This window comes from Ursus maritimus, unplaced genomic scaffold (assembly GCF_017311325.1).
Source record: "Ursus maritimus isolate PB19 unplaced genomic scaffold, ASM1731132v1 scaffold_8, whole genome shotgun sequence".
NCBI classification, from domain to species: Eukaryota; Metazoa; Chordata; class Mammalia; order Carnivora; family Ursidae; genus Ursus; species Ursus maritimus.
The window spans coordinates 41,534,271-41,559,853 of NW_024426996.1; the positions used below are offsets into that span (position 1 = coordinate 41,534,271).

The following is a 25,583-nucleotide window of genomic DNA, read 5'->3' on the forward strand; positions in this document are numbered from 1 at the left end:
AGTAGTTTAAACATTAACTGAACTCAATCGCCCAAGTACTGTTAGCACCAGGAACTGACAGATTAAGGCTGCTGCCCACAGCCTTCAGCAAAGCCCATGGCTTTCGTTAAATTACATCCCGGTGGAGGTTAAGGACCCACGTTTGCAACCTCTCAGGCTTCCTCTGGCTGCTGAATTGCTTTGTTTATCATGTTCTACAACACTTTGAAGTAATTTGAATTCTTTCTGTATTGTTCCTGGAGAGCTGAGCCCTTCTTAATGAACTCATAGTTCATTAGGGAAAATGGACTAGGGTCATGGGTTTTGAAAACAGAGCACATTAGGCAGAGCCAGAGCGGCAGTTTTCCTCCTCCCAGATGACTTCATAAAGAGAGACTCGCAGGGCAAAGGCAGCTGTCAGCAGCTACAGGAGACGAAAGCATCTCCTTCCTCCACACCCACACTCAAGCAACAGTGGGGGCGGGGGGAGCTGCCGCCGCCCCCAGACTAGGTGTAGCTCGCCTGGCGTTTAGTGGTGTCCCTTCTGCACGCTTTTACCCAGACTGAGGCAGAGGACGGCTCCAGTCGGCATTGCTGGCTTATAGGTCTATAGGGCAAGTCCCCTGTGGGACTGCTGTGCGTCCCCGGCTCCACAGAAACCCGAGGGAGGTGACAGGATGGCAGGTCACCTGGAGCCCCAGGCTGTGACTGGCTCTGAGGGCCACCTGACTTTGCAGCCTCCTGCCAACCCTGTCACTTCCCCGCTCTAAGCTCAAACGTGCTCACGTGTAAAATAAAGCCATTCAGCTGTCTCCGTCGCTATCAAACCAGACAACAAAGGAAGCTCTTCTGCATGTGGGTGCAGGGTGGGGTGGGGGCTGGTGGGGACCCGTGAAAGATTTCATGTGGAAAGAAGAGTCTTCAGGTAAAAGATAAAGTTTGAGGCACCCGGCTCGGTCTCCGGATCTCCTGTGAGCTCTGAATTCAGCAGTGCAGCCCGATCAGGGATGAGCCTCTGGAAGCCACCATCTCTCCTTGGTCACGAATCAGGCTGTGTGACTTCCCTTTATTGACAACAGTGTCTGAGAGGCCTGGGAATTCCCTAAGCCTGCAAAAGCAGGGTCTTCCAGGGAGAAATCTTCAAAATGGCCTGAGAAGGCAGAAGAGCGGGTGTGTTGTTTTGTTCCTTGATAAGTGAGTGCTGAAACTGTAGTCTATTCCTCATGACCCTTCGTTCTCCTCCACCCTCAGGAGGCCTTGGCCGACACTTGGGATCTGTGCACACAGCCACGGAACAGCCAGAAATGATGTCCTCAAAGACCTTAGAGTCAGGGGAGGATGCAAGAAATGGCGTGGATGATAACGGAACGCTCAGTGCTGGGAGCACTAGAAGCTTTAGAGGGGAGATGGGATGTTTAGACAGAGCCGGGAAAGAGAGGGATCAAGGTAGAGTGTAATTGAAAGGGATCATTTCATGCGAGTCTTGAAGAAAAAATTGGGTCTAGGCCTAGAATGAAAAACATTCCAGGCAGAGAAACTGTTGCTGGCACAGAGGCAGGAAAATGGAAAACATGTACAAGGAACGATGCATAGTTTAGTTTGGCTGAAACCAAAGTTTGGCAAGAAGAAGAGTGGTTGGAAATGTCCGTTGGGTGGGTGTCTTAAATAAATACTGTCTTTGTCCATTTTAGTCTTTCCAAGGTTGTATCACCTGATTCCAGATGGTGAAATTACAAGCGTCAAGATCAATCGAGTGGATCCCAACGAAAGCCTCTCCATTAGGCTTGTGGGAGGCAGCGAAACCCCGCTGGTCCATATCATCATCCAGCACATTTACCGGGACGGCGTGATTGCCAGGGATGGCCGGCTACTGCCAGGGGACATCATCCTGAAGGTAGACGCGGTCGCTGTGGGGCCCTGGAAAGGCGCTCAAGAAAAATCCTTCAGAGCCAGTCAGTGGATAGATGGAGGAAATGCTAAATAAATGTGAAGCCGTCCCTTTCCGTAGTTACTCTGTCGAGAGGACTCTTCATCTGAGACTTGTAACTGAGACAGATCTTTGTCCCCTTCCATCTTGTTCTTCTAGTCACTCCCTCTTTCTGTAGAAGAGTATTCGTCCCTCTGTATCATTTTGTCTGTCCTCCCCTCCTTTCTCCTCTCCCCTCCAGCTTCTGTCCCTAGTCCCTCCCTCCTCCTCTCTACCCTCTCCTCCTACTTTAAGTAACAATAACATAAAATAACATAAAACTGGAGCTCATATGTTGTTTTTAGAGCAGATTAATGGAACATTTTGTATTTTATCTAGTCACTCCCATTCACACACCCCTCCACGGAAAATTTCCGGTGGCTTAATGGCCCTCCGCGAGAAAACCCAAAAAGAAATCCTAAGCTATTCCCACCAAGCCACAGACCTTCCGGGGCAGGCAGGTGGGTGGAACAGCACACCTTGTGCATTTCTGTGCTCTGAGGCTTGGGTGTGAGGAAGGACGCGAGGGAAGAACTTTGAGAAGAAGAGAAAGGATGAAGGGAGAATTGTTGATCAGACAGAAGTCAGACATGTGGCAAGAGTGATAAGAAATCCCGCCCTGGTCATGTATTCCCTGTCTGATACCCAGAGGAGAGTTTCATCCCATTCCTTCCAGGTGGTTGAGGGGCCAGCTCCTGACACATCATGAGCTATTTCTCTGGCAAAGAAATTCTTTTTTTTTTTTGGAATAAGAGGAGAAAGAATTTAAAGCAGTTGTCACAACAATCCTGGAACTCCCGCTGGCCTCTTAGGACCTTCATGTGGCCTCGGCAGGCAAAGGGCTGCCAGGACTGTCTAGCAGACGCCCTGGCCTTCTCCTGGCCTGGGTGCGATGGGGGGAACCAGACGCAGGACAAGTGACCGAGCAGAGCAAGGGTTGTGAGCTCCCCCCGCCCCGGGCTTGGACAAAGGTGGTGAGCTGCTCTGTGCACAGGAACCTCCATCCATCCCTGGAGAGGCTGCAAAAAAACCGGGGATGGAGGGCTGCAGGAAGACCTCTTAAAATTTCACCTGAGCCTCCTCTAACCATTGGCTGCAAGGACAAGAAACCCTACCCAACCACAGAAATTCAAGAATGTTGTCTCTCTTCTGCAGGGCCCCTGTCCTTAGACCCTGCAAGAGTACTGTGCTCCTGTGATGTTTCCTTGCAAAGCAGTGACCACCACTAGGGGCTGCAGCCTTTCGGCTGGGCCAGCTTATTAGCCAGGGTAATGAAAACCGGAAAGCCCCAAGCAGCATCAGCCCTGCAGATAATGAGGCACGAATGAGAGGGCCGAGCTTGAGGACATTCGAGTGGCATGATAAAGTGATCCAGGCTTTCAGTAAGAGAGCCTAGAAACTCATTCACATCAGTTTATTTGAAACTATATACAGAGATTTTTTTTTCCTTTTGTTGAGAACATGGGCAAAACACCTTGCAGGCAGCGACCACCTGAAGGCCACAGACTTGCACACATGCACGCACACGCATGTGCAGTGGCGGGGCCCGGACGTTCTAGGATGCATGACCCAGGGAGAAAAAGTCCCCTGGAGATCATTGGAAGGACCATGTCTGCTTAGTTTAATCTCAGCAGCAGTTTAGTGTAATCATTTGAACTTAAATGAGAAATTTTCTTCTTTTGCCTTTTCCTATTTTTTCTTCTTTTTTTCTCCCTGTGCCCTCTGCCCCCACCCACCCCTTGAGCTGGACACTGAGTTTGGCAAGCAACAGGAATGAGGGCTGGGACTGTGTGAATAACCCTGGGGGCCTGTGCAGGGACGGGTGGAAGAGAGATGGCATGCACCGAGAGTGAGCTGAACAGGTGGCACGGGTAGCACAGAAGGAAAGTGGAGCTGGGAGTAAGGTTGGAAGATGGGGTATCTGCAGATTCGGACAGAGGAGAGGTGACAGACCAGAGCAGGCTTTAAGGAAGGGTCCTGCTGATGCTGTGAGCCTGGGCCTTCTAGGAAGGGTTGTGGCAGGGGGAGCTGGCCGATCCGCTCTAGCTTCCGGTCCCCGCCCCCCCCGCCCAGGTCAACGGGATGGACATCAGCAACGTGCCTCACAACTACGCCCTGCGCCTCCTGCGGCAGCCGTGCCAGGTGCTGCGGCTCACCGTGCTGCGTGAGCGCAAGTTCCAAGGCAGGGGCAGCGGCCAGGCGCCGGATGCCTACGCGCCCCGCGACGACAGTTTCCACGTGATTCTCCACAAAAGCAGCCCTGAGGAGCAGCTTGGAATAAAACTGGTGCGCAGGGTGGATGAGCCCGGGGTTTTCATCTTTAACGTGTTGAATGGTGGTGTGGCAGACCGACACGGTCAGCTGGAGGAGAACGATCGCGTGTTAGCCATCAATGGACACGACCTTCGGTACGGCAGCCCAGAAAGTGCAGCCCATCTGATTCAGGTGAGTCCCGGGTCCCTGGCTAGAAACTGCCGGTGTGAGTGGGACGTTCATTACCCTGACCCACCCGCCCTGTTACTACCATGTGTGACATGCGGTGCCCCCCTTTCCAGGAGTCAAGATCGACGGGCCAGGTAAGAACATTCCATAAGCAAATGATGTGTCTCAGGTTCACAGACATTCCTTAAGGGGTGGCAGCCATCCTGTCTGACTGCCCGTAGACACTCGGGGTTATATGCTGCAACCTGACCAGGTTAAGATCACTGCAGATCAGCAGGGTTGTGTCTTCCCTGTACCCACTGTGCTATTCGAAGACCCAGGGGTCATTGAGATACATTCTGGACGTATCCAAGACGTCTAGATGTACTAACTCCCATAGGAAGCTACCCTCCAGGAATCCTCACTATGGGACCAGCTAAGGCTAAGCCAGTCTCCATGGCTGAGTCCAACCTCCTTGGAAAGCCCATGGAAACTCAAGTACGAGTCTAGGAGAAGGCTCCTAAGAAGAGAGGCATACAAATTATGCTCCCAATAGCCTAATATTCGTTCAAATTAATTCACTTTCCTGACTGGCATAGCATGATCAAGCCCTAACATGTATCTTGTTGCCTTTGGCTTGGTCGCCATGTTTTTCTACTGTTTAATAAGCTGCCATCTTTATTCTTAGAAGGACAGGCTTTGTTCTGGACTCCTGTACTCTAACCCATTTATTCACTTCAATTGGCCAAGATGTATTAAGCTTCTGCTGCTTACCTCGCCATGTGTCAGGTACAGAGAACACAGAGATGATGGCCTCTGAGGCTGTTCTCTCAAAGGAGCCCACAATGTAGCACAGGGCATGGACTTTCTGTAAATAATTGCCATATGGTGTGTTGGTACCATAATGGAGAAATTAAGTACAGTGCTGTTTCAGATGAAGGAGAGAGTTTTGCTTGCATGGGCCTAGGAATTCTTTACAGAGAAGATCTTGAACTGGGGCTTTGAGGAATCAGTAGAAATTCTCTAGGTAGATAAGGCAGTGAGGGTCATTTTAAGGGGATACACCACAAAAGGACATTTTCCTGAAAGCTGGTTAGGAAAAGCGTTAATACCTGGAACATGGTGTATATTTAAAAAAGCAGCCATAGACAAGGTGGGTTTGGGAGGCAAGGACCAGATCCTGTGGAGTTTTATGAGCCAGACTAAGAAGTTCAGACTTTATCCTTAAGGCCATGGGGTGTCATTGGAAGGGTTTAAGAAAGGAAGTGACATGATTTTCTAGATCTCTCTTGAGGTACTGGAGAGCTGATAGGAGAGGGGCCAGATTTGAGGCCTTATCTTCTGAAGCATTTGCAATTACCTGGCACACTGTGTCAGCTTGCACTCAGTGACTGAAGTATTGATACTTCAAGAGAAGACAGCGAGTCAGCAGCGGTAGTTGACTGAACCTTGTACCAAGTTCTGCTGAGGATGATAATCAGAAAACAGAGCCTGCTTTCTAGAACTAGATCACCTAAGCACACACAAGTCTCCCTACCCTGGGTTCCAGCCATGGAGTTCTTCCAGGTGTTGACAACTCTCTGCACTGTCACATGTGTGGTATTTTCTGCCTCTTCCTCAAGGAGAATGAAACAGTGTATGATACTGCTTTTTAGGTGTGGACAGCCTGAGGCAAAGATGCAAGGGGACTTACCCCACTTGCTCTGTCCATGAGGATAGGAAGCACATGTGGTGTCTTGGCCTCTGAGCTGTGGCTCTTGGTGGTGTCCCACTTTCAAGGTGATTCTCAACGTGATGGATGTTTATCTGCCTAGGGCCCTGAGGCCACAGTCTGTGGAGCAGGTGGAGAAAGAAGATCAGAGTTACAAGTGGCATTTCCCCTCTGGAGTTTATGCCATCTGTTCCCAAGTCCATATGCCCCGCTTCAACTTCTCTGAACACCACACTTATATAACCAACTGGCTACTTGCTATCTCCATGTGAATATCTAAAAGGCACCTCAAACTTCATGTCTAAAACCAAATCCTTGACTTCTCTCTACTCCTTGTCAAACTTGTTCTTTCCTCAGCCTTTTCCAGTCTCTAGAAATGGCACCATTGGTCCAGTTATTTGGGCCAGAAGGATCTCTTATGCCCTTCAATATGCTCGCTCTCTATTCCATTTCTCACTACCTCCACAGTCCCTCAGCCATGCTACCATCAGCACTGGGTCTCTGTGAGAGACCTCCCACCTGGCCTTCTGGCCTCCACACCTGATTCTCTACCTCTGCTCTCTACATGGCAGTTAGACGGCCACTTGACACAGTCAGTCCCTTCGTGTCACTCCTGTGCTCAGCTCTCTGATGTTTCCCAAGACATTTGGAGTAAAATTTCCAAATCTTAACAATAGCCTTTACAGCTGTATGTAATTTGGCCTTTAGTTACCTTTTCTTTCTCAAGCAAAGTAGAGGATTTCTAGTATTCTCACCCTTGCCTTACCATGCTCAGTCACATCGTCTTCTTGCTACTACTCCTCAAACATTGCAAGTCCTTTTTCACCTCAAGGCTGACGTTCTCGCTATCTCTCTGACTGGAAGAATCTTCCGAATGTCTGTCTAACCACCATGCTTCATTCAGGTCTCTCCTCAAATATCACCTCAGAGAGGCCTTCACTGACAATCCCACTTAAAATAGCTTCTCCCACCCCCAGCTCTATATCCTTTATTTAATCTGCTTTATTTTTTCCTACCAACTAATTACTTTATTACCTGTTGGCCTAGTATAGAATAATACAATAGAGTATTGTATCTCAAGCACTTAGAGAAATGCCTGGCAAGAAGAGACACTCGATAACTATCTGCTGAATGAATAAATTGAGTCACGTTATAAAAATGTAAATATACAGAAGATAGAATTTATACATTAATTTCACCCCTTAGGGATTTTTCATCAAACCATTGACCAAAGAACAAACACCAAATCTACTTTTACATGCTATTTGTCCCCAAGATGGAATTTCTACCTTTTTTCTTCTTGAATTTGTTCGGTTGTGATTGGTTGAGTGCCTTCTGGGTGCCGACGAGTGTGCGGTACAGGGGCAAACCAGACTGACGCAGTTGCTGGCCTTGTAGAGTTGGGGTGTATTCCTGTCCCTGATCTCAGATACAGTGAAGTCAGCATTTCGCAGGTGCTTCTAGGCCGTATGTATCAACGGGTGAGAACGGAAAATAGACAATGTTTATGGAAGCATTAACCCATGGAAAAGAATCATTTTTCTCGTCATGAACAAACTGCACTCTAAGCATGACCCCCCCGCCCCCCACCTTTGGAACTACACTTTCAGGTGATCATCAGTTTTTTTTTCGTGTTGTATTTGTCGACTCCCTCTGCAGGTCGGTCTGTGCAGCTCACGCTCTAGAGCTAATCCGCCAACCACACTTCACAACAGGCACACGAAAAACTCCCTTACTCGTGCCATTTGGAAAAATTTTGATTACATGTGGCATTCTACTTTTGTAGATTAATAACAGAAGAGGGAAAATTTTTTTCCCTGAGAAAGTAAATTTATGAAGTAAAATCTTGCCTAACAGTGGGACTTCCTAAAAGAGTCTTCTGCTTACTAAACAAAGCCAATGTGCTTTATAAGCAGGGGAAAAGGAAAAAAAAATTCTTTTAAGGGCTTGGGCAAAGCTAGTTGGAAAAGAAATGGAAAAAGTAGAGTGCTGGGGAAATCCAGTTAAGCAATCTCAAGAGTGGATTTTATTTATGTGATACTTGTAACACACACCAGGCTGGGGATTAAACTTAATACCCTTCAAAGGTGGAGACGCAAGTTACCAACCAATCCTGGGCTGCCTGGCCTTCGTGTACTTGCTCCATGAATCACACTTGCTTTAGAAAGAAATTCCCAGACAACATGTCCTTTTGGTCATGTTTTCTCCCACAGTACCACACTTTTGCCTTTTTCTCCATTATTTCAGGGAAAAGTTATTACAGAGAAGCCACAACTGTTTTAAATTTGACCAACTTACATATGTAGTGTCCTAACCCCCACTTACTCATCAACCCTGGGTTCCAGAACCCAGGAGTGAGTCGGACTCCTTTAGGAGAAGAAGCCCTAAGGAGACAGAAGGTTCAAATATGGAACAGTTGATGGCAATAAACTTAGGACAACTTTATTTTTCTCCATTGTCAATTTCTTAATTTTTTGAGCAGCCTGTCTAGAATCATTGTAGATGGGGCACCTGGGTGGCTCAGTCAGTTAAGCGTCCGCCTTTGGCTCAGGTCATGATTCCAGGGTCCCCGTGTCAGGCCCTCTGCCCAGTGGGGAGCCTGCTTCTCCCTCTCCCTCTGCTGCTCCCCCTGCTTGGGCGCTTGCTCTCTCTCTCTTTCTCTGACAAATGAAATTTAAAAAAAAGATTGCTTCTCTCCCTAGTGATCAGGTGCAAATGATTTATGCTGACAATACTATGCCTATTCTGAGATGCTCTCATCTATCCGCAGTTCTGGGGCAGTGAGTTCCAGTGTATTTGGGAGTTCAAATATATACAATTAAGAAATGAAGAAAGTAATTTTGGATTTCAAATTGGAGTCTCCCTCCTATGCCTTTTTTTTTCCTAGGCAACTCCCAGACTTGAGGCAGAAGCCGAAAAAAAAATTCCGGGCCATTTGTAGAGGTGATGATAACCTCTAGGCTTTCATTAATACTTAGAGATGTGTGAATTTTTGTTTCCTTTGCATGAATTAATATTTAAATGAGAAGTTATGTTATCAAAGAACAACCAACAACCAGGCTCTTCAGACTTTTCAAAAGAATGTGAGCGGCCTCTAGACAGAGCCAGAAAGTAAATAATGAACTACTCGTATTACCTATATTTGTTCTGAAGACGTGATTCTAGCTCATGAGTTCAGCACAACTGGAAAAAAGACCGAACTTTCGTCCCCTGGAGCCAGTAGGAACTGCCAGTGAAATAAGATCTGATAGTTCAATGTGCTTTGTACGGACCAGCGCAGCTAATGCAGACTCAAGTCCCCATTTAACGCATTTTCTTAACCTGGCATCGAAATAAATTTAATACAAAGGCGAAAGAATGCATAAATGTAAAAACCATCTTCTTGAGCTGGATTCTGAAAGTCCAGGTGATTTTTATACAGGGCTCCACATTTCATGCGCTCATGATAAAGCATGACTTGGTGAATTGTACAGCTTTTCGGCTTCGAATTTTGTGAGGGAATCTCCCACACAGCTACACACTGCGAATATTAGGGAATCTATCTTTTTTTTTAATATTAGGGAATGTTGAAGCTTCACTGCCCTTCCTCCAACTCAAAATATCCCCCACGTGCATTTTTTTTTTAACACCAGGGAACAGAATTAACTAGGAGAGTAACTTCTAGATACCATAAAAAAAGAGAGAGAGAGGCAAAAGGCTTAGGTCATTCTGCTGACTCGGCGATCAACAGCCAGAGAGCTCAAGAGCTAAATTCTCATTTTGACCTTGTCATTGACATCTGTATGGCCCTGTGTACATCAGGCTGTCATCATTAACATCTTGGTGTTAACTTAATTAACTTAAAAGATGTGCTTCCGGGAGCAGAAGGATGAATATGGAGCTACAGTCAAGAGGGAAAGTAGACCAAATTTCTGTCTCAAATCTTTTTCTACCCTGGTCAAATCCTAAGGTCCTCTTCACCACTTTTCCTCAAAGCCTCTTTATTTTCCTTTTCCTTGGCCAGTCTTTGGTTGCTCTTTGCTCACTAAAGTAGCTGCTGCCTCCCCAGCAGAAGATGTTCTTTACAAAATGTGCCAGGCGCTGTGCTAGGTGCCCATGTTTCAACGGTAAACAAATCCGTGCGCCCCAGGTTTGCTTGTGCCAAGCTCATTTTCTAGAAACTCTCCACTTACACTGCACTGTTAGCTTGCTCTGGAATTCTATTTCTGGAGCCCCCAACTTATTGCTCAGTGAGAGCAATTCTGAGTATTCTGAGAGAGTATTCTGAGTATTTTTCTCAGAATTTCTCTTGCTCACTGGAAGAGAGGGGTAGGGCATGGACTTTGTTTCTGCACCTCATTGCATGGAACGTTGCCAGGTCAACGAATGACCAATGATTTTGGTATTTTTATAGTCTCTCAACTGGTGATGGTTCTGACACCTCCTGTGGTCTGAATTGCCATGTAGGGTTTATGGGCCATGCGTGATCTCAGAGCTAGCCTGTGCTGATAGAATGTGTCCCTTAGTGAGGTTCTGGGAACTCCCTGTCATCTTTTAATTAGTAGTAGTGAAGACAGACATCTATGGAGCTCTCGGCTTCACAGAGCTAATCCCCTATGGATGTATGATGTGGGAAAACGGGAACCCCATCACTGAGGTCCTGGGTACAGCTGGTCCATCCGCGAAGAGACTACTCTGTATTGGGTCTCCCAGGTCCGATTCTATACACACCCCCAACCCACTCAACTTTATTAGAGAGAGTCCAGAGTTCATCAAGCTTTTGAGATGACTTGAAAACATAGGAAATATCAAAGAAAGTAGAAATATTTGACCTGGAAAGGAGAAGAGCTAAGGGAGAACAGTGAGCCTTATCTTCAAATAAGATTGTCATGTGGAAATTGATTTGGGGCTGCCCGAGAGGGCATGACTGGAGCCAATGGCTAAGCAAGAAAATGGCACATTTAGCTCAGCCCAAGGACAAACTTTCTAATTAGTGCTATCTAAGAATGGCACACCCTGCCTTGGGACACAGTGAGTTCACGGTCATTGGGGGCACTGAAGCATGAGCTGGTGACAACTTGGAAGGATTTTGTAGGGGAACTGAAGCCTGGGTTACAGAGAGAATGTTGAATTAGACGATGTCTGACATTTCTTCCCTATATGTGACTTTTTAATGATCTGGAACCAGTGCTCCACAATTTCCCAGGGCGCTGTGAGCACAAGATAGACAGATTGACAAAGATAGCTGAGCAGCTGGTGGAAGGGAAGCTAACATGGGGCAACCCCAAACAGTAGAGAAAAAACCATCCCTACAACTATACGTTGAAAATCAAACTTAGACTGTCTCACTCTGGGATCCCGGGAAAAGAAATGAGTAGGGAGTGCAGATGCAGGATGAGTTATTTTGAAAATGCTTATTAAAACCTTTGTTGGTGGAACACTAAGGAAAGACAAACTTATGTTATTATAAATGTAACGGTAGCTCTCACTTGTCTCTGTAACGAGGGCTCCAGGGTCAAGTGGGTGGTCTGTGGACCCATACTGGTGTTACAAGGCTTGTGTATATATGGTCTCCCTGCTCTGAGTAATAGTTTGGATGCCTAACAGTCCTCTTGGAAGTTCCCTGTTTCAGGTCTTTAGAATGTAAAAAACCGTTTTATTTAAGCATATACATATATATTTTTTTAAAGCAGCAAATGGTGTCATGTATTTGGTTTGAGTCAATCCTTCACAGTGAACAGGTGAAGAAGCCCTGGGTTAGGTGAGAAGGTCACACCTTGAAGCGCAGGCGCACTATCCCCTCTCGGTCTGCCCTAGTTATCATGGCTGCCTCCATCCTTGCGGGCCCTGTGCGGTGCTAGAATAGTAGAAAGACGCCCCCTGCTCCAATGTTACAGCTCCACAAAATGCCTCTCCTGCTTTGTGCGGTGGTGCCTTTGATTTTCCATTTCTCTGCTCTGTGAAGTTTCTGATCTGTGTGGTATCCTGATGTGATGAACGTTTCCTATCAGCCACAGTGGCTTTTTCAGGGAAAAGAGCCATTCCCAGGCCGAACATGACCGTACAAGATGCTTGCCTTGCAAGACATCAGTGTAGCGCTTCCAGACTCCTCCCTCCAGTTACAAGAGATGGGATTTTATTATTTTTAAATGGGCTCCATCTAAATGAGGCTCCCAGACTATGGTATGCTACTGTGGCCCCTGCTTGGTTCTGTCATATAAATATTATTGGCAGTCTTGAGTCAAATCTCAAAAGAGCAGAGAAAAATAATCCTTAAACCATCACCAAAAAAGACAAGCCTTATCATGATAAATGCTGCTCAGTTTTAACCCTTTGTTTTTCTCTGAATATTAGATTTTTCCTATTTCCTTGGCTAGAAGTAATCGGTTCCACCATAGAGAGTCTTACGTGCATAACTCATCTCTCTTTCACGGCACCTGCTTCTGACTGTCCCTGAAGTAGGACAGAGGACAGGAGCCATGTCCCCAAGGCTCTTGGTGAAGTGCCTGGCCCAAAGCAGGCACACGAAGCCGTGGGGACAGAACGGCTACCAACAAGCTGAGGCCCCCAGGGGAGAACACAAAGGCCATCGGAAGCACTTCCCTTAACCTATAGAAAGGAGAGAGGGAATTGAATGCCTTTGCTCTTGGAAGAGGAAGGAGAAATAGGTTAAGCAGTCAGCCTATGCAACCTGTAATCACCATGTCCAGCGTTTGCCTCAAAAATTGAGGCTGTTTAAAGGAGAGAGAAGAAACCTCACCCAAAAAGGATTGTCCTCTAGCCTTGTCTGCTACTCGAGAAGCTACAACTGTGACACACTCCTCTTGCCCAAGTTGCAACTTTCCAAGACACACAAGACAGAGGCTCTCCTACCCCTGTCTTGTGGCATGCTCTTCCTTTGAGTGTGGCATGGAAGCCGATGGACCTGCTGCACCCATCTTTCTGGCACATGTGATGGGGGTATCGCAATAAAAAAGTTTCTGCTCTTCTGCCTCCCCTCACCCCCCTTCTCACACTTCACCCTCAGACCAGATTCACACCCACGGAAAGAAAGGCTTGCTGGTTCTAAGGGCTGTTTCTCGATGCGGAATCCAGCTGCTTCTGAGGGCTAAGCCAGTACAAACACATTAGCCTATTTTCCACCTTACAACTTCAAACACTAGGAAAGAAAGCGAATCTGATGGAGTCTCCCTGAGAGCAGTTTGTAAGGTGGCTGGTAAGAGCCGCAGACCCGGCCTTGTGGAGAATTTGTTTTCAAGTGATTTGATACCAGGAACAATGCTGTTGTTGTTCCTGCCAACAACTTACTACCCAAGTCAGCATTTGAAAATCCAGTGAGAAGTTTGTGTTTAAAAATGTGAATTAAACGGCTCTCGCGGGCTGCTCCTTGGCATTCTGAATTTTGCCTGGGAGGCGGATTCGATATATAAGTCTCAGATTTTCCTCAGTTGTCATGAGGTGCCTAGGCCACGTGATTGCTCCTGGGCCAAGTGACAGTGATAACAATATGTGGGCCAAAGACAAACCCACTGCTGAGATCCTTCAAAACATCGGGGTTTCCCTGAAGATGAGCAAATTTGGGCTTGGCAGTTGGAATTTTGACTGGAGTGTTTGCCCCTTCTCTCTTAGTCATTTTTGCTTCAGAAAGTTCCTAGTGATAACCTCATTAGGATAAGTGAGGCTTACAGTATAAAGGAAGAAACATTATGACAAAATACTCCTCTAAGAGTTGAGTTTGGCTGGCTCATACCGTAGTGCTTCATTGTTTTCTGAGCCTGTTAGTTTTCTAATGATGCAAGCTCTATAGGTGATAAGAAACACCAAACTGAGGGCTTCAGAGGGGAGGGGTGGGGGAGTGGGATAGGCTGGTGATGGGTAGTAAGGAGGGCACGTATTGCATGGTGCACTGGGTGTTATACGCAAGTAATGAATTATGGAACTTTATATCCAAAACTAGGGTTGTACTGTATGGTGGCTAACATAATATAATAAAAAATATTATTAAAAAAAAAAACACCAAGGCATTCATGATAGGCGAACGAACAGAGGGAAGAAGGCATGTAAATGAGGACTGGGTAGACCAGCAAAAGGGACAACTGGGCCTTATGTGAAGGAACTTGAGTGAAGGACTTGAACTTGCTTTTCGGGCCCTGTTCAGGAGGATCTCTGTAATTACAGAGACAAATCCACTTGACTGGACCACCATCCACCAATAGACCCTCTTAATGCACTTTAGAGGTTGTATTTTAAAATTTCATCTGATTTACAGCTACCCAGTTGATGACCCGTAAGTTTCAAGAGAGCTCTGAGAAGAAATGTTTATTAATATAAGGATGCGAAACCATGAAGGTTTGGGCCGGTTATTGTTGGACAGCCGTGGAGATCTGATTTCATTGATGGGGTTCTGATTGCTTAAAGTATTGAAAACAAGGTCAGTCTTCATGACCAGATTTTTCCATGGTCTGATAGCCATACCTGTAAAGGAAGAAGGCAGGCAGGCCAGTGTCCATCTCTGCTGTTGTGGTGAGTGGTCAGGGGATGGGGTGAAGAGAGGAACCCCAGAAACTTATTCCTCCCTTCTCCACTTGTCCCCAAATCTAGTCTTTCTTAGGGACCTTTCTAGTCAACTCTGGGCCATTAGGGAGCTTTGTTGATGTACATTTCACAGGGCTAAGGTCTCCTCTGCCTGCCTTGGGGATCTGGTGCCTCGGTGAGCAGTTCTGGAAAAACGAGTAATGCTCTCGAACAGACATGAAATTCATCTGTGGCAGAAAGCCAATTTGCAAGTTTATGGTGTGGAATGGACCTCCCCAGTAAGCAATATATTTGCTGTTTGGAATGTTCTATGCAAGCATCAATGTATATAGCAGAGAGGAAGAGGAGTCAGAATTAGTGATAATCACATAAAAAATAAAGGATCAAGGCAAAGGCCTTTAATCAGGCTGTACTGGAACCTATTAAGTCATCCCTGTATTCCTAAAGCGTTCATCCTTTCCCACGCCTGTGGGTTTAGCACTGCAGATGCACGATTCCTCTTCCTGCCACCAACTCTGATCCTTTTTCTGTACTGTTTACCTTCGATCTGTGTTTAAGACGTTACACTGTATACTCTGTTCTCTCTGAAAAGTCCTTCAGACGTGGCTTGTGTGCAATGGAGCCATCCCTTAAAAACAACAGTGTTTGATGATGCCTTTGCAAAAGCTGTTGCATAAGTCAGACCTTTGTAGTTTTTCCCTTTGAAACAGGTTTCATTTCCTGATTTAAAGATAAAGGAAATAATTCTCATATGCTTGCCAAATTACAAAACGGGCACTGCCATGAGAAATACTAGACACCATTTTTTTTCCCATTAAAAAAAATGTAGAATAAAACTCTTATCTTGTTAAGCCCCTGGTGCTGGACACTTTGCGTGGAAGCTCTGAGAATGGCTAATGTCTGTGTCTTCTCACGCAGGCCAGTGAAAGGCGTGTTCACCTCGTCGTGTCCCGCCAGGCTCGTCTGCAGAGTCCTGACATCTTTCAGGAAGCTGGCTGGAACTGCAACGGCAGCCGGTCCCCAGGGCCAGGGGACAGGAGCAGCACTCCAAAGGTGAGCCCCAGCCAGGGTATGTCTACTTCTCTTGCAGGAAGCTATTTCTTGCGAAGGCTGCACACTTTAACATTTCTAAGTGTAACCTCTGGACTTCATCACTTGAACGCTGTTTGACTTGTCGTGTAAAACAAAAAGGCTGAAGTCCCATCCTCAGGACCTGGTGAGATAACAGGTGTCTCCCATCCAAGCAAGAGGGAAGAAGGTGCAGGAGAGTGTTGAAACTTGATCTTACAGACTTCATATGGGGACATAATTTCAAGTCAAAGCCAAATAGATGTCATGTTTTTCCAACAGTCATTTTGCTTAAGGACTGTTTTCATTCATTTTGAAATGAAATGGGATTAGCTTGGTTTTTGACTTTTGAGTTCCCAATCTGCCTGAAAATTATTTTATTAAAAATTAAATTATTATAATTATATATTATATACTATATTTAATATAAGTTTAAAATATTTCAATTAAAAACTAAAATAAATTCCTCTGCTAATTCTAGTATGTTTGTTTCGCAGAAGAACCCAGGAAAATAATATAAACACTTGAAGTTCATATAAAATTAGGGAGTCGTAGGGAATGGGGCAAATCAGAAAGCAGTTGCCCTGTCTTACAGCGTTTAAATTCAGAAATAATGTAAAATAATGTGGATTAAGCAGAATGCATCTATAGCCTGAAGGCATCCTTCAGGCCAGCAATTTGCAGCCTCTCTTTCAATGAGGTGACTTAGCCCAATTTGTACTTCTATTAGAGGCAATGCCATAATCTCTCCATTGGATGAGTATCTAAAACCACACAGATCTTGCTTAGTCCAAATTGAGTCCCAAAGCCTTGGCTTGGCATCCTGTTGGGATGGCAATGAGTTTGTAGCTGGTTCTCCTAAGATCTGATTTCATTAAATCACTTGTAACTAAAAAGAAATCTATAGGTAGCCCATTCATCTTGCAAAAGAGATTAAGGAATGCCTATCAGAGCAATCAGAACATATCAGGCTGTGTTTCAGTTTGGAATAACTCACAAGTTTGGGTTTTTGAGTAATGGATGCAGAAACAAGACTCAAAATTTTGATTTTGAGACATGATATTAATGACACAGCCTACAAGGCCACACCCCCACCCCTTTCCCCAGCCAGCTAGCCAGCCGTGTCCCATAAATCCATAAATTCCAGGCTTATTTACAGTAAGCAACCTAGACAGACAAGGTAACTCCTGCTAAAATATTTTATGGATAAGGACTCCCTGGTGTCTTTCACTAGTAAATACCACTAGTGTGTTTCAATTAAACTAATGGTATGTATTAATGGAAAACTAGTTTATTAGCTTAATCTAATTAATGTAATTAACACTTATAGTTGGATTAAGTAGGCCATATTGTATTCTAGCTCGTTAAGCCACTAAGCATGAGGCTTCCACCAGCACTGTGGGTCTATAGTCCCTTCTACCTAGCTACCGTGAATCATGGAAACAGCTGGGATGGGCTGTTCAAATTTTTGCTGCAATCTCTATCATGTATCTAATTCATGGAAAACATACAGAACAAACTGGCCTAGTGGGAAATTGTAATATTTTCATTTTAACTTACAGTTCTGTCTGCCTTCTGGGATGCCCTCACACACACACACACACACACACACACACACACACACGCACACGCACACATGGCCTATTTAAAATAAAACGAAGACATATATGGCTCTTTGATGATTTAGATTTTTATGATCCTACTAAGCTTTGTTTTGTCTAGGAAACAACACGGCTTTTTGAAAGTAGGAGCTTAAATGAGTCAGAGACATACCAAAGAAGGCAAACCAAGACTTGTGAGACAGAAAAGTTTGTAGCCAACTGAAAAGTTAAAGACTGATAGGCATCAAATGTAGACGTGCGGCTACCTGTGTGGGAGAGGAAAGGGAAAGTGACCAGAGAGAAGTCATAGGGGGACTTCACCTCTAGGGCACCTGTATTTCTGACGCTGGGTTGTAAGGTACATGGGTAGGTCATTATGTTCATCTTCATACTTTTTAAAAAATAAATCTAAAATGTTTTATTTTAAAAATCTCAATATTCTATAAAGTACGCATTTTTATAGCTGAGTGATAAGTAGACTGGTGCCCTGATGTTTTTGAATCAGCTTGAATTAGTTCATACAATATGTGTTTTTGAACATTAGGGAACACCCTGCGGTCTCTGAAGTAGGGAAGGGGTTTAGGAGAAAACATGGATGGAAAAGATCTGTGGTACTTAACTCTCTTTCTCCTCAACCAGAGTACCGCCACTCTGCACAGGAAGGGTTCATGGCGGTACTTGGGTTTCCCATTGCTAACATGGACCTTTCTCTGGTGGGGAAGGCAGACAGTTGTCAGAAACATAGGACAAAGGACACGTTTCCTATTTAGGGTAGCCCAGTGATTTGTGTCGAGCCCATAGGTGCTTGAAACTCCTCCTTGCTCAGCACAGCAAGGCTGTTGGGTAAGCTCTGAGTAAGTGCGGAGGAAGACTCCGCTTTCCAGGAACTTGTAGCTACAGGCATAAATAAGCGAGCTCTGCTGCCAGGAGAACATAGGTTTCAGTGTCCGAATCTTATTTGTCATGTATTTTATTCAGCATAATTGGGTTTGAGTTGAGTTCTTTAGTCAATGAGATAAACCATTCCTGGAAAAATTGGGTAACTGATTCTTTCACGTGCTTTTTCTGACAGTTCTCTGAAAATTGATAGGTTAATTTTTATCACGTGTTAAAACATGACCTGTGAGAGCAGAGTGGTGTGGTGGGGAGAGTCAGATATCTGGGGTTTCAGTTGCCAATCCTACCCCCACCCCCCGGCCAGCTGTGCTTCACTGATGAGATTCATTTTAATGTTGAGTCTCAGTTTTTCTGCCTGGACACATTTAAGTAAATAACAAATAATATTTGTTTCCCTTGCCTCAAAGAGTATCTGGCCAATGTGTACATTATTCAAGGAATATTTATTCACAACAAAATAATTAGGGCCTCACTAATTTCTATTAACTGGTCTGGCAGGTGAGAAGCCATTTGTGGAATATTTCATAAGCTATGCAATTTTGCTACTTTCAAATGAATTTAGTGACACATTTTTTAAAAGAAGTATTCTCAGATCAAAGGCGTTTCTTCAGTCACAGGTGTGCCCTACGTGGGCATTCTTCCCGACTTCATAAATGAGGTCAGGGGAGCTTTGATGACGGTATTACAAGATCTCAAATGATATTACTATTAGAAATCCAAATAACAATAAAATGTGTTTAAACTTACTACCTAGAAAGGCCATTACATTATTGGAATCTTCTTTTCCTCCAGGCAAATATTGTAAACATTGATAAACCCCAAGAATTGCGGGAAATCGGCACGTTCACAGTGTATTGGCGAGATTATAGGTGATCGAACTGTTTCATATGTATCAAAATGTAAAATGCCCAGGCTCTTTGATTAAGCAGTTGTACTTGTAGGACATTAGCCCCAAGAAATATTTACACAAGTGCACAAGATATGTGTCTAAGGGTGTTCACAGTGACTCTGTTTAATTTTGCAAGAGACTTATAAACCACCAAAATGGTCATCAGTGGGGGGATATGACATATCCACACAATGAAGTACTAGGCAGCTGCTCAAGAATGCAATAGAGTGTGCGTGTGTGTGTGTGCGCGCGCGTGTGTGTACACATGTATTTTTTAATGTGAAAAGATGTCCTTGTTTTCCCGAGCATTCCATACTGTGTTTTAGACATCACCTGGGAGATTGGTCGGCTACCCCTATAATATCCCTGGCTTCCATGTGGAAATAACGGAGGAAAACCCTTCTTTGGGAGGACCAGGAGTAAATGCTTTACGAATGTCCCCAGGAACGAGCTGAAGCAACGCAACAGCCAGCAGGAGTCTCTAGGTTTAGAACTTTGCCATGAGCTGGGGGCATTTTCAGAACTGCCTGCATCTCCAAGTAGGGCCCTTCTGAGAGATGTCTGTGACTCAAGTCAGAGACATGCTGCACTAACTGCTTTGTGGAAGAGGAAAGTCATGGACTAAGAATGATCTGGAGAGCACCTCCAGAACTACTTGGAGGGCTAGGACCACTGTGTTCATACTCTCACTTATTTGTCTTATTTTGAAACTTTGCCCTGAAGAAGATCCCATTTCTGTTTTATAACTCACTTCTGATAACTAGTATCTTCAAGTTTCCGGGGTTTATAGAGACCGAGACCTTACAAGTACTAATTGTAACATACACCTTGCCATAATCATTTGCAGTTCCTGATTTAGTATTCTGTTACTACCAAAACCAGTTTGTGGCAACTTGTAATTTAACCATTCATTTATTTGACAAACATAGTTACCATCTTTCATGTGCTAAATGCTATGTTCAGTGCTGGGGATATAGTAACAGGTTATTACTGGATACAATAAGCCTATTAAAACAGGCATGGGTAATTTTATACCATAGAAAATCATGAGATATAAATGCACAAAAAGCCTAGGCTTATCTTCATAATGAAGTGTTAAAATGGACTCTTGTGCATGCAAGCGATAGTTCCATATGATGTTAACCACCAACTTGACAGAAGTTTAATTATCATGCCTGATCTGTCCGGTTCCCACCTCCATGTCCATAAAGCCACTTTCTTGTTTTCAGAGTGTCTTCATGAAAATGCAAATATTAATACAAATTCTCCTCCCCCTTTTTAAACAAAAGACAGTATAATTACACTTTCTTTTGTACCCTGGTTTTTGTTTTTTTACCAGATGTATTTTTTAATTTTCTTTCTTTAGCTACAACTGTAAGCTCTGTTTTGAGCTATAGACTTCTCTGAGGTCTGATCAAGTATTATAAATATTTATTTGCAGTGCACACTCCCACTTATACCCCTAGGTCATTGCACAAGCAGGGAGAATACATTTTCAGAAAATTATATGTTGATATGTATTCATTTATAAACAGTGCCCTTGACTGTCTTATTCCTTCAGGATAACACTGCATGTAGCTTTGAATGCTTTTAGTATAGACTAGTTGCTGGACCAAAATCACAGCTCTCTTAATTTGCTTTTCAAAAGTTGGTCCTCAGTGTATTCTATACAATGTGTATACTATATTTTTACATAATAAAATTAAAGTAGAACTGCATATTATTTAGAAATGCTGAAGATGCTAATTGGAGAGAACCTAGTTAGTAGAGAGTTTTTAGAGTGGAATAGCTATGAAATCCATTATTTTTCCTTAAGGAGTTCTATAATTGAATCCCTACCTAAATTAAACGGAGACTATGTAATTAAAATATCGTTACTTTTTTTTTTTAACTTAGAAAAAGATTCCTGATACTCATGAATGAGAAGAGTTTTATGAAATACTATCAGGAATAAATGAGTCACTTGAAAAATTTTGGGTGCAGTTCACTTTGTGTGCTTACTGTTTCTCCAGTGGCTTCCAACCTGTTCCTCTTCCATTTTGTGCATTCCCATTGGAAATGTAAACTCTCTCTGAATCAGCCTGCAGAATCTGGGGTGATGCAGCTCTGCGGAGGGTGGGAGACAAAGCCAGCATTCTCTCTGCGCGTGTCTTTCTCTGTGAGACCAAGGACTACCGTCCTTTATCCAACTTGGGTAGTTTTCGTATGTAGGAAATGCGAACCCTCTTGCGAGCAGATGTGCTATATTTGTTTTTCTGTCTGTGCCTTTAGCCCCTGCATCCTGTGGTCACTTGCCATGAGAAGGTGGTAAGTGTCCGAAAAGACCCCAGCGAATCTCTCGGCATGACCGTTGCAGGCGGAGCGTCCCACAGGGAATGGGATTTGCCCGTCTACGTCATCAGTGTTGAGCCGGGAGGAGTCATAAGTAGAGATGGAAGAATAAAAACAGGTAAAAAGACACTTAAGGTACTGGGGCAGTGGGGTGTTACAAGGAGTTAGCAGCTTGCCGGGATAGGTCACTGCCTCCAGAATCAGAGAGTGAGATGCTGAGCTGCCCAGGACCTCTGTTCCCTATTGACCATGATTGGTTTGAGTAGAGCTGCTGGACTGGGTTCCACCTCTCTCGGTTTGTGTGGGTTGATGTGGGCCACATGGCTTGCAAATACCTGCAAAATATGCCAAGAAGTAATGGGGAACTTCTGCAGTAATGAGCAAGTGGCCTCAACTAAACAGCATAATTTGGTTCCATTCTTTCTAGGTGATTCTTTGCTGGGTTGATCCCATGATGAACCTATTCGTGAATTGTTCTATTTTATGGGTTGGGTGGGAGAAATACTTTCATAGATTTTGAGTCAATGAATATCAAGTGAAAGTACCATGCTAGGTTCTTTCCCACTGGTAAAAATGCTTCACTAATCTTACGTGTCCTGGGCTACGTTGAATGAGGGAAGGGGATGTCACCTATGTATCCTTAATACTGTCAATTTCCACAAAGGGGTAGCTCAGATGGTTGAGCAACTGTGTCATTGAAGGACTCAGATTCAGGAGTTAAATGTGAAGTTTCTGAAGTACAGTTGCTTGGCCTGAGCCACAGGGTGGTGGGATGGTAAGGGATTTCTTTGGCCAACCTAACAGTGCCTCTTTTGGGGTCAGGCAGGACTCCAAGCCTTTCCCATCTCTCTCTTCCTATCTTTTTACTCTTGCCACGGTTATTCTGTGTGAAAAGATGATATTCAAAGGAGGCAGAAGATGAGAGAGTTAAAGTATAGAAATTAGAGGTAGGAGAGCATATGTTTTGGTTTGTCTTGCCCTTCCTTTTCACCCAAGCACCTGCTTGGAGAACGATGAGGTTCACCAAGAAGTGACTTGTTCGCAAGAGAATGTGAGCAGGGTATTGTGTAATATTGCGTGTGGAAATGGCCTTGCACATGGTAGGTGCTTACCCAACAGTAAGTATATCACCTTTGCAGTGAACCACAATGGTAACTCCTTTTTCTCCTCGTCAAGAGCGTAGTTTCAACTCCTCTTTCTCAACTGCTATAGACTCCTCTGCCAGACCGTTTCAGGGTAGTCTCTGACGCACGCGAGCAATCCGTATTTATTGGGTGACTGCCACACGCCAGGCTCCCTGCAAGCACTTGGAGCTTTTGCCAAATGCCCTCCCTTTGTGCTAAAAACAAGAAACAAACGTGAAGAAGTAGGTTTCCTTTGATTAAATAGTAAACAAGGCTAATTTACCTAAACCTTTTTTTTTTTAAGGCAAGAGCCAAACACTAATGGGTATGCTTTAGAAACCCCCAAACGTAACTTACCAATGCCTTGAAACGTGCGCACACTAACCGTTTGCTGTTCAAGAGCTCCGCTTCATGTCAACGGAGGAGGCGAATGACATGCTCCCTCACCCTGCTCACTTCCCCGCATCCCTCTCAGTCCCTGCCTCTTGGCACTTCTACAGAAGTTCCTGTTTGCACTCTTACTAAGGACAGCTTCTGCTTCTCTGGCCATTAGGTGACATTTTGTTAAATGTGAATGGGATCGAACTAACAGAAGTCAGCCGGAGTGAAGCAGTTGCATTATTGAAAAGCACATCCTCCTTGGTGGTTCTTAAAGCTTTGGAAGTCAAAGAACGTGAGCCCCAGGAAGCCTGCAGCAGCCCAGCAGCCCTGGACTCCAACCACAACATGGCCCTGGCCGGAGACTGGTCCCCCTCCTGGGTCATGTGGCTGGAATTACCACGGTGAGTTCCAACGCGACATCCTTGGAGAGGTATGGGAGGAAAACAGTTACTCTCTCGGGCTGATCCGTGGCACTAACATCGTCATGAGCCCCAGTTTGATTGTAAGACTGCTTGAAATAATTCTGTCTGCTGTTACTGAAAATGCATGCAGTAAGCCCAGGGGAAAGCCTGGCGGTGGAAACATTGCTATACACTCATGTTGAGAATCTGGGAACTGCCTGTGTGGTTGTGTCGGTTGCTCGTTCAGCAGAGAGCTTGGGCGACAGGGAGAGAAGGCTAAACTCCAGCCTTCTAGAACCCACCCTGGAGTCGGGAAGGATTACCTGTCCCTAGCTTGATAGTGGCAATCCTCAGAACTTGCATGAAGGTAAAACCCTTCGTTGGCTTCACCTCTTTGGCGTGTATGGAGCCCTGGCTGAACATAAAGCAGAACATTTTGCCTGTACCCAGATGTTTGAGCATGTGCTGTTTGAGGGTATGTCTCAGACCCTCTCTCCTAGTTCCTCCTCTCGCGAAGTGCTTGTATAAAAGTTTAGGAAGCAGCTGGGTCGTCATTTTAGTGAGATGTAACTAGAGCTTTATGGTGAAGTCATTAAATTGTCTCAGACACTTCAGGAAAATTTTTAAGGGAAGACTTACTAAAAGGTTATATACAGAAATTAAATATTCAAAGGACAGATAAATGGGGTTTGCACACCTGCATCAGAGCATAAATTCTTGGCCTTCAAAGGATTGCCTTACAAATTCCAAATGCATGACTTCTTGTTAAATATTGGAGACACTGAAGATGAAGTGCCGTAGGATTAAATGAATGAAAGTAGGATGTTGGTTTTAGTGCATTTTTCTTGAGGGTGGAGATAGGATGGTCTGGTTTTTTTTGAACGAGGTTTTAAAAAACATCCCTGTCTCGAATACACTGACCTAGATTCCTTTTTGAGCCTTTCCTAGTTGATAAATTATTTTTAAAGTAAGTGTATTTTTAAACAGTTGAAAATTAAGCATTGAGGCTGTTTGAAAACCTTCAAGCATTTTAGAACCAAGACTGAGTGGAAGAAGAGTGCTACTTTAAAATTTTTTTAAAAAATCTTTCTGAAACTGGAATCTATGAAAGTAGGTCATATTTGTGTGCCTGTGTGTGTGTGTGCGCACATGTGCGTGTGCGCTTGAAAGCTATTCGTCATGTATTCAGAGTTCCTCACTGTGCATTCGTGTAAGACAGGACAAATATGAGATGCTTTTTACTCCAAATACAACCACGTGAATGGCTTTCTCTCCCTCCACTTTTTGTCACTTGGCCTTCGGCAGCAATTCTCTGCTCTGGCCAGAAGGATAGCCTGGACTGGGTTCATTTCCTCTGAAATCAGTAGACAGAAAGTGTGAAATGATGCCAGCGCAGACAACACTGGTCTTCAGTCACCCTGACAACACCAGTCTTCAGTTTCCTTCGGCCCCTCGTCTCCTCGCAGTAATATAATCCCAGTAGAATCCCGAGGCACCACCGGGGAGAGGGGTGCCCTCAGATCTATCCTCCCAGAACCACTCAACAGAGGCGAGCACTGTTACCAATTCCTCGTGCGTTTTTGCAGGGAAGGTCTGTGTCGGGGTGGCAAACTTTCTCTGTAAAGGGCCGGCGTTGAGGGTTTGAGGGTCACACTCTGTGTTGCAGAGACTCAGTTCTGCTGCCGTAGCATGAATGTAGCCATTGACAGTATGCACGTGAACAGACTTGGCTGTTGGGTCACCAAGACGGGCGATGGACTGGGCTGCAGTTTGCTGGCCCCTGGTCTAGGTATCTATGTACACAAACACACACAGTGGCAGCACGCACACTATTGTGTACCATGATTTTTTTTTTTTTAATCTTAAGAATATACTTTGGGTGTCATTTCGCACGAGTACATACCCAGCTGTGTCGTTCTCCTCCTTGGCTGCTAGAATTCTGTTGTACACAGGTAACCGTAATTACTGAACGAGTTCCTATGAGCAGCGAACACTTGTAGCCACTGCACTAGTGTGCTGTCCGCTCGCCACAGAGCGGGTTACAGAAACCACAGAGCGTCTGCCCGGCAGGGGACAGGCTGCCTGGATAGAAAATTATCGGATCACACTCTTCTGGACCGGGTAGACTTCGCATCACTGTTAGCGAGCACGGAGTGGTGGTGTGGGCAAGCGGGAGGCCCACCTCATCTCTTCTTCTGTGTGCGTGGCCTGTCCTTTCCACCTGATTTTCGAAATAACTGGTTTTTTTGGGTTCTTCTAGGGAGTCCAGATATGTATTTATCTTTTATGTTTCACATCTT

The 25,583-nt window shown here is 44.8% G+C and overlaps 1 protein-coding gene across 2 annotated transcripts in view; it reads left to right on the top strand.

Moving 5' to 3' along the window:
• The window catches only part of LNX1 (ligand of numb-protein X 1), a 181,309-nt gene that overhangs the window by 149,936 nt on the left and 5,790 nt on the right, over positions 1–25,583 (top strand). For both annotated transcript variants that reach the window (XM_008701476.2, XM_040624995.1), the window contains exons 6-10: positions 1,671–1,873; positions 4,019–4,390; positions 15,510–15,644; positions 21,318–21,495; positions 23,055–23,283. In XM_008701476.2, coding sequence (XP_008699698.2) covers positions 1,671–1,873; positions 4,019–4,390; positions 15,510–15,644; positions 21,318–21,495; positions 23,055–23,283 — 1,117 coding nt within the window. The remainder of the gene's footprint in view (positions 1–1,670; positions 1,874–4,018; positions 4,391–15,509; positions 15,645–21,317; positions 21,496–23,054; positions 23,284–25,583) is intronic.